This window comes from Acomys russatus, chromosome X (assembly GCF_903995435.1).
Source record: "Acomys russatus chromosome X, mAcoRus1.1, whole genome shotgun sequence".
NCBI lineage: Eukaryota > Metazoa > Chordata > Mammalia > Rodentia > Muridae > Acomys > Acomys russatus.
In genome coordinates this window covers 18,655,495-18,664,938 of record NC_067169.1, presented here as the reverse complement: position 1 = coordinate 18,664,938, position 9,444 = coordinate 18,655,495, and the positions used below count along the sequence as shown (strand labels likewise).

At 53.9% G+C, this 9,444-nt stretch overlaps 1 protein-coding gene across 1 annotated transcript; it reads right to left on the bottom strand.

The window, feature by feature from the left end:
* Positions 1-940: 940 nt before the first annotated feature.
* Ccdc120 (coiled-coil domain containing 120) lies at positions 941-8,288 on the bottom strand. The gene is given in 11 exon segments (XM_051142308.1): positions 941-1,217; positions 1,686-2,600; positions 3,618-3,716; positions 3,848-4,022; positions 4,253-4,315; positions 5,704-5,989; positions 6,353-6,493; positions 7,628-7,761; positions 7,907-7,997; positions 8,135-8,184; positions 8,187-8,288. Coding segments are annotated over 11 exon segments (2,088 nt in total). The 5' UTR covers positions 8,206-8,288; the 3' UTR covers positions 941-1,102.
* Positions 8,289-9,444: the final 1,156 nt, after the last annotated feature.

The following is a 9,444-nucleotide window of genomic DNA, read 5'->3' as shown; positions in this document are numbered from 1 at the left end:
TAGCATTCTGAATACAAGGCCAGTATGGTCTACATAGTACCAGGCAAGCCAGGGTTACACTCTTGAGTCCCTGCTCTCACCAAACCCATGTATAATCGGGACTTAACTAGAGGTGTGAGTTCCTGAGGTGAGGTCAAAGAAGCAATCCCGTTCAGTTTATACATTTATTATAGAAATCCCTTCCAGTGTGAGTAGTGTCTTGGGCCCAGATCCATTGGTACAAAAAGAAAAAAGTTTAACACCAGGTAAAGGGGGCAGGGGAACCCCCCAGCTCCAGAAAGTCACAGACAATATAGAAAACACAGCTTATGTGGATTTGTTTAAAAAGTGGTAAATAGAAGGAATGCCAAGGAGGACATGATGTGGTCTGTGGCCCGTGGCCAGATGTCACCTGAGGGTTTTACTGGCGTTTACCAGTTGCCAGGTTTAACCACTGCAGCATCCCAGGATGCAACATAATCCAATGGCTCTGCTTCTTTATAACCTCTTGTATGGCCTCTCGATTGGGGCAGGTCATCACACACAGAGGCCATGGGCAGAGACAGAAGACAATAGCTCCTTCAGGTACCCCACCTAGACTTCCATCCTTCCAAGTGTGAACAGAAGCCATCTGTCCAAAAGCTCTAGTGGGAGGAGGCAGGGAGCTCCATTCACAGCAGTCTCCCAGCCGAGACTCTATATGGTCCAGTTTGCTGAGGCAGGGCGGTGGCTCTGGAATGGAATGGGTTGGGCATGGGGACAGGGATGAGCCCAACCAGGAATGAGCTCACAGTTTCCCTTGTATAAAACACCTAGTGTAGGGCAAAGACAGTGAATACTAAATCACAACTGTAAACAGAAATGGAGGAAGGGGCAGAGTCCTCATACCATTAACCCCCTCTCTGAAGCTAGCTGGGGCCCTCCAGTCTCCCAGCACAGGATGAGAAGAGAAGCTGGGGGTGGGGGGTATCAGACATCTTCCAGGGCCAAAAAGAAGCCAGGGGCCCTGTGAGATCAGGCAGTTGTCCCTCGGGGACCAAGAGCAACCACATCCCAGGGCTCAGCGAGGTCGACTGTATGCTCCCCAGACTGAAGTATGTCCAGACCAACAAAGGGTTTAGGGTCAGACCAGTGTCCCTGGGGTCTGGGGATCAGAGCTGGAAGACTGCTCCCCCTCTAGCGACAGGTCACTTAACCGAGCGCTCAGCTCCGGGGGATACAGGAAATCCGTGTAGTATCTTTGGAAAGGACAGCAGAATTCCGGAAGACAGGTAGGGAAGACATGGCAAAGAGGAAAAGACAGACAGGACACACACAGAGAGAGGAAAAGAAGCTTGTTAAAGACATGGAGACAGGCACAAGACAGCACCTTCAAGCTCTCACACATGGGCTGAGCTTGGGAGAAAAAGCCAGGGGGCACTCATATCCTTTCCTCCCAGTACCCCGACTTCAAGGCTTATCGCCAGCTGTCACACACTAGGGAGAACAGAAAAACCGTTCTCAAGCTTGGGAATGAACTCCTCCTCACCAGGACCCCGAGGACTAATGGAGGTTATGGGGGATACAGTGACCCCCTCCCATGCCAAGACTACAGCTAATTTCCTTGTGGTCCCACTCAGCAGCTCTGGTGACAAAGTACTCCCTGGTCAGGATACCTTCAGCACTTGACTCAATACCCCTACCCATCAGTAAAAGCACCCCCATACCTGCCGGAGACAGGGGGTGCTGTGAAACTCCTCGAGTGCGGAAGCGGTGCCTGGCTGGGAGGGCCGTACAGTGTCTGGCCCACCTCATAGCAGCGGGCATGGAGGAAGGGTGCGTGTGTTGAGCCCACATGGGGCAGCATTGGCCGGCGCTGGGGACCCACGGCCAGTCCCGAATTCCGGATGTACCAGTCCCGCAGCCCCTCCAGGGCAAGGTTCTTGTGGCCACCTCGTTCACCACCTGGAGGTATCCGGGTGGGTGGGGGCATCCAGAGCAATGGGTTTGGATGCACGTCCAGACCCTCCACAGTTTCTGGGGGCAGGCCACAGGGCTTGGAACGGACGGCACGGCTGTTGGGGTCCTTGCTGCGGAGGAGGGGGCTACTGCCGTCAGCTACATATATAGGTGGAGGACCCGGAAGCATGGCAAGGAGCCCATCTCTGCGGGAAATAGGTCCTGGGACTTCAGGAGCAGCCAGCAGCTCCCCCCAACCTGCCCCACCAGCACCGCGGGGCAAGCCCCGGTCCAACGAATAGTCCAAGAGGAAGTCTCCACACACAGGTGGGAGCCGGGGGGCCCCACGGGATGCAGGGGCAGCTGAGCTAGGCCTGGCAGCCCGAGGAGGATCTGGGGGACCAGCAGTACGGGAAGAGAAGGAGGGGACTGGTTGGGGGCGCTCATACAGCACCTCACTACTCTTGCAAACTGGGGGACCAGAAGCAGGGGGAGCCAGGGGAGCAGGTGGAGATCCAGTTCCTCCAGCAGCTGCCCGGTCCACCAGCAGGGCCTCAGAGCTATTACTGCGGCGGGTGCGAGCTGCGAAGAGGGAGGCCCGATCCGAGGAAGGGTCAGGCCGAGGGAAGCCCATCTGGGAGTCCTGACTACCGGACCACTGGCGAGAATGGAGACCTTCGGGTCTGGAGAGCAGAGGTGAGGTAACAAGAGCAAGGTCAGACGAAGAAGACAGATGGTAAGTTCCCTGACCGTCCCGTCTCTCTTTCTCTCTGAACCTCCTCCACTAGCTCTAAAATGGGATGGGGAATTTAGACGTTGTGTAGGTGTAGGTACTCGGTAGTGCAAGTAATGAGCCAGTGAGGTCCGGTCCCACACAGGGAGGCTGGAGGGTAAGGTGTGGTGATGTGCACCGGGAGAGGGCTGCAAGCTCTGAGGGTGATGTCAGTGTTTCCTGGGATGGAGGCACTGGCTTCAGGACACACAGAGGCAAGTCTGTTACCGGAGCACCTATTCTCCTGCTAAGGCTATCCTTGTGGCTCCGTAGTGCCTCCTGAAGGAAGTTCTAGGCCTGCCTTGCTGAGCTCTAACCCACCGTATCTATGTCCCATCCCCAAACAATCATCCCACCACGCACAGAATGTAGGCCCTCAAACAGAAAGGCCTTCTGTTCACAGCGTGGGAAAAATAGGCGTTGAAGCATTTAAGAAACATTACCACATAGTGTTTCGAGGCTAACTCTGCATCCCAACATTTTGCATGGGTTCAAAGATCCGAGCTTTGGTTTACTCCCACATTACTTAATTAACCTCTCTGCTCTTCAGTTTCTCCATTTATAAAATGCAAATAATAGCATCTCCCCAGAGGGCTCTTAGGATGGTTGAAGGAGTTGCTATCCAGCACAGAGGCTATTAGCAGACAGTAGCCATTGGGCCATGCTACCAGACATGCACTCTACCTGTGTCTTTCAAAGGCAGATATTACACCCCACAAATGAGAAAAAGAAAATGACTTATCCAAGAAAGCACAGGAAAGCCCACACTCTCATGCCTCTGCCTCCAACTCCCACTCCAACACGTATCCACCTTTCAAAGGCCAGCTGCCATGTCCCGCATCTTTTAGTAATTTGTGGTCAACAACTACAGTTAGAACTAACGGTTTCCTCCTCTGACACTCAGACCCACCCTCAAGAGTCCCCTTACTTGCAGAGCCGGGGGCCAGTGCCCCGGGTGAGGACAGGGGTGGCAGGTACACTTCGCCCCTCAAAACTGGAGGCACTCCTGGGCAGCGAGCGTGTGGGGCTAGACAGAGATGGCAGGCCCACATCGGGACCCAGGTTAGAAACTGCATCCACCAGTGGGCCCTCCTGCCAACCCAGGCTCAGGCTCCCACTCCTGGTCCCAGGAAAAGGGAAAACAAAATTCTTCTTTACCTGGTGGGGCTGGCCACAGAGTTGCGCCGGCTCTTCAGGTCCCCATAAATATCTGATGGGGGTGGTTTCCATGGGACTCGTCGCTCGGGGCTCCCCCCAGATACTGCCCGAAACTGGTCCCAGGCCTTTGGTGGTGAGGGGCGCTCCGTTAGAGGGAAGCAGCTATGAGGCTCCTCTGGGGAGGAAAATAAGGTAGAATTCAACAAGAGATGGCCTAGAAGGGACAGGGCAGGCGGGCAAGTTTCAAGGGGAGGGGCATGTGCTGGGACAGGATTAAGCAAGCTGAAGGATGAAACAAAGCAAAAGGGTAGTGTAGAGGCTGCCCTGTAGGGTCTAGGGGCAGGGAAGGCAGCGATGCGGACATGGGCGTAGCTAAAGTAGGAGGGGCTCCAGTTTAGTTCTCACCATTATCGTGGCTGGCCCCTGACTCTGAGAGGGAGCTGCTCTCCGAGTGTAGAACTACATCCTCTACATGTGAGAAAGGAAGAAGCAGCCTGTTACTCCAAAGTATGGGGTCCATCCTCATACACCACTGGATAGGCACCTCTATGAAGCCTGCCTCCTGCCTCCCGCCTCCTGCCTCTGACCCCTCCCCAAGAATCACATCTTTGCGAGACACAGGCCTATAAAACCAGCTATGTAAGAGGCTTCATGAAGTAGTGTCCGAGTGTGTGTGTGTGTGTCTATGTAGCACAAGTTCAAGGCCATTGTAGACTGTGCAGGTAGTTCAGGGCCAGCCTGGACAACGTACCAAAATCCTGTTTTGAAATAAAAAGGAAAAGTCAGCCGGAGAGATGGCTCAGCGGTTAAGAGCATTTACTGGCTGTTCTTCCAGAAGACCTGAGTTCAATTCCCAGCACCCACATGGCAGCTCACAACTGTCTATGACTCCAGTTCCAGGGGAATCCGACACCCCTCACACAGATAAATATGCAAGCAAACACCAGTGCATGTAAAATAAGAATAAATTAAAAAAATTAAAAGTAAAACCACAACAAGGTCCTGAAGAGATGGCTCAGTGGTTAAGAGCACTCGCTTCCCTTGCGGAGGACCTGGGTTCAGTCCCCACATTAGGCATCTCACAATACTCTACAACTCCAGTTACAAGGCTTCTAAAGCCTCCATGAGCACCTGTATGCATGTGGTAAACATAAATTCATACAAGAATACATACATCTAAATAAACATGAATAAATCTTCTGAAAAACAAAAACAAGCTGGGCAGTGGTGACACACGTCTTTAATCCCTGGAATTTGGGAGGCAGAGGCAGAGGCAGGCAGATCTCTTGTGAGTTCAAGGCCAGACTGGTCTCCAAAGCGAGTCCAGGACAGCCAAGGCTACACAGAGAAACCTTGTCTCAAAACAAAAACAAACAAACAAAAACCAAAAAATCAAAAAGAAAACAAAAAACGAGCTAGGCGGTGGTGGCGCATGCCTTTAATCCCAGCACTTGGGAGGCAGAGGCAGGCAGATCTCTATGAGTTCAAGGCCAGCCTGGTCTACAGAAGAATTCCAGGACAGCCAGAGCTGTTACACAGAGAAACCCTGTCTCAAAAATCAAAAAAGAAAAGAAAAGAAAAGAAAAACCACACACACAAAAAGAATATCCACTGTTACCTAATTTCAAGACTACCAGGAGCTTGAGTATCCATCTTCCTGTTGCCTGCTGTTCAAGCCTTCTTAGAACCTCAAGTCAGGTTATTACAACTCTCCTTGATGGGGGAATCCCTTCAGTGTTGCTCACTTGTCTGCCTTCAGTGGCTTCTTGGCCACTCCACCCCTCCCACGTGCATCAGCCACAGTCCATTCCCAGGCCCATTTTTCCTCACTGGAGAGATGCTAGGAGCTGGCTTACCTTGGCTGAGCTGAGCCAGGCGTGTACCCAGGCATACACCCTGGGCATTGACGACTGCTCCTGCAGCCCCTGGCAGTGGCTGGAGCGCTGGGAGGCCAAGACGGGCCCGGAAGTCCCTGAGCTGCTCCTCCAGCTCATGCAGCCTTCGAAGTGCATCAACCTGTACCTGGCGCCGGCGACGTCTCTGTTCCCCACTGAGGTCAGGGGCCAGGGCCAGGCGGCGGGCAGCAGCTGCAATCTGCTGTTGTACTGATACCTCACGCTCCAGGGCCTCAAGAGCCAGTTCCTACACAACCCAAGAGGGTGGGATAGAGCTAAATAAATAGAAACGACTAGGCATAGTAGTACCGGGAAGTTGCCAGAGCCCATCTACACCGGAAGTGGGGCCTGTTCTTCCTAGGGGCGGGCCTGTTTGCCTATGGAAGGAGCTCACCCATCCTCAGGGGACAGGGTGAGGAGCTGGGCCTAGGGACTGGAAGCCTGTCTTGACAGAGCTGGGATTATCCAATATCACATGGGGGAACCCACCTGTTCAAACCCTTTCCCTCGTTAGCTTTTCCCTCCCCTGGCCATAAGTCTCATTCTTTCTGCCCTTGCTTGTCCCTGCCCCTCACCAGCACCATCTTGCTCTCCACACCCAACTGCTCACCTCAGCAGGACACAAGGAGTGATGTGCTGGGTTTGGGTGTGGGAGAGGGTAGGCACGTGCAGTGGGGGGCCTCCGGCGTACCAACTGAGGTCTTTCCCCAGGCTCCAGAGGGCACTCAGGGGGCAGCTGACCAGTTAGCTCCTGGAGGGGACGGACACAGAGACTACAAGGGTTAGTTTGATGGATGGCATAAAGTAGTAAAGGTCTCAGAAACTATACCTCCCAAGGAGCTTGGCCCTGCTCAATTTACTACAGGGATTAGGGCTCCTCCTCTCAAGATCTCTACCACCAGCAGGTGGTGGGCGTGGTGGCGCACGCCTTTAATCCCAGCGCTCAGGGAGGCAGAGGCAGGTGGATCTCTGTGAGTACGAGGCCAGCCTGGTCTACAAAGTGAGTCCAGGACAGCCAGGGTTACACAGAGAAACCCTGTCTCTCAGAGGAGGCGGGGCAAACTTGGCTGTTGTTCCTCAGGATGCCACCTATCTTGCCCCCTCCACCCCGCCCCTCACCCCCACCCTGAGACCAGGTTTCTCTCTCTCTCTCGCTAGCTGGGAACTTACTGATTGGGCTAGCCTGGCAGGTCAGCAAGGCCCAGGGAAACCACCTGGTCTCTACTTCCCCAGCACAAGGATTACAAGTGCCTGCTACCACACCCGGCTTTTCTTTCTCACATAGGTTCTATGAGTTGAATTCTCAGGTCCTTATGCTTCCGTGGCCAACTGGGCTACTACCCCGGCTGGCCCCTGAACCCTATTATTATCTCAGGCCAAGTATGTGGACACCCACACTAAGAAGGGTAAAATCAGAGCCAACAGTTGGGCGTGGTGGGTCATGCCTACAATTCCAGTTCTTGGGAGGCTGAGGCACGGGCCAGAGACTATCCTAAGCTATGGTGTGAGGTCTAGGCCAGCCTGGGCTACAGAGTGAGACCCTGTCGCAAAAAACAAAAACAAACAAAAACAAAAAACAAAAACAAAAAACACACAGATGACTAGGTGGCTAGATGGACAAGCGAAGGGAAGGAAAAAAAAATTTACCCTACATCAGTTAGGATGGACTTTCTTGCCCACTTTTGCAAAGTTTTCCCTCTTGGGGGGCTTGGGAGGTTTTTAATTCTCACACGTGACTATGGATCTGAATTGCCACATTCAAAATGACAAAAAACTACTTATGCCCAGCCAAGTGGTTAGGTACCCATCACTGCAGTATGCCCACCTGGACCCCCTGGCCAACCCCAACCCCTCTGGCCTCATAGTCCCGGGGTCATGCCCTCACCGCCTCCTGCAGACACACTTTCCTAAGCTCTTGAAGCTTCAGGCTCAGGGCCTCTTGCAGGGCCCGCTGGCGGTCAAGCAGCCCTCGAAGGCGCTCTGACTTCACCTGGGGGGTAGCCTCTCCAAACAGGGCAGCTGTACAAAGGAGCAAAGATCAGGACAGCTAGGACACCCTGGAGCAACTGTGGGGGCAGGGACCAACCCTTCCCAAACAGGCACATGGAGACTGGGCTGGGGGCAGGGAGGGGGCAGCAGGAAATGGAAGCAGCCACCGACTGACCTGGGGCATTGAAGGTAGGAGAGCTGATCAGCTGACCTTTGACTTCCATCCTTGGACTGTTTGGACCTTGTGACTGATGGCTCCACAAAGCCTGGCAGTGGTTGCAGCACAGAAGGCATTAAGGAAAGATATCCCACAGCATCCCCAGGTCCCTAGCCCAGACCCCCCCCCCCCACTTCCCATGCTCCAGCTAGGAATATAATAGTACCCTGGGCCCCGCCCGCCTACCTGGCCTGCCTGCTCAGATTCTGTGTCAATATGTGGACCCACTTGGCCTGGTACCTTGGTTCCCTTCCCATTGACTGTTACCACAGTAAGTGGGATGCTGGGCAGACTTACAACGCCTCCTCAGAGGCCCATAGGTCACAGCCAGGAGTCTCACCTAGGGAGAGAATTAATGGCACAGATTTAATGAGGGATAACAACAGTTGAGCACTTAGCCAGCCTTGGGTGCCTGGAACACTTACCTGCTATGTCACAATGACTCTTTGAAGCCCTCAGGCAGGAGCTCCACAGAGGGGTGGAAAGCACACAGGGGTGAAATAAGTTCCCCGTAAAGGGCATAGCCTAGAAGCACCCCCCTCTGGTCCTATGCACTTCTTCATGAAAGCAGCTCCAACCCCAACAATTTCCTCTGGAGCGCCTCGGTCAGGGCTTTAGGCCTTTGCCCAGGCTGTGGCTGCAGTCTAGGGCACAGTTTTCAGCCTCTTACCACCTGAGTCTTGTTTCTCACTTCTCCATAAGGCGCTGCTTTGGTTTTTGACAGAGTCTCACTCTATAGCCTAGGCTGGCCTGCAAAGTCACTGTGTAGCCCGAGCTGGTCTCGAACTCATGGCAATCCTCCTGCCTTAGCCTCCCACATGCTAGGATTACAAGGAGACACTAGCAAGGTCTAGGGCCTTCTTGGGGCTTAGATGTCTCTTTCAGAGGTGGCCTCCTGCAAGTGCTGTTGACCAAGGGACTGGACATCCCTCTACTGCCATTTGGACAGGACATGTCTACCCCAGTGTCTCAGTAGCTCTGGCACCCCAAACACTGTTACACAGTATAGTAGCTGCTTGAACAAGGGATGAGGCAAAAAAGCAAGCTAGCTGAGACAGACACCAAGGGCCGATCCCACTCTATATCTGTCCCTAGTCCACCCTGCTACCTTTGACCCAGGGTCCCTCCAGCCCCTCTTCCCTCCCTCCCGCCCTGTACTGAGACTAGCATACAGAAGTGACCCTGCTGGGGTGCTCAAGAAGCACCACCCGCAGCCATAGAAAACACAATACTTGCCTCTTGCTTGGGTCCCCAGAAGCCCGGGCTGCCCATGGAGCCTGCTCTGGCTAGCTGCCCGCCCTCCTTCTGCTGCTTCTCTGGAGTTTATTCCCTCCCTCCCACATCCTGCTCAGTCCCCAGCTGGGCAACCAGGTGACATCACCTCCCGCCACCTGGCCTAAGCCTCCAAGGCAGGTGACCAGGAAGGCCTAACCCACCCCCACCCCCACTTACCAACAGAGTGTTCTCATTTTAACCTATCTTGACACTCACGGCTT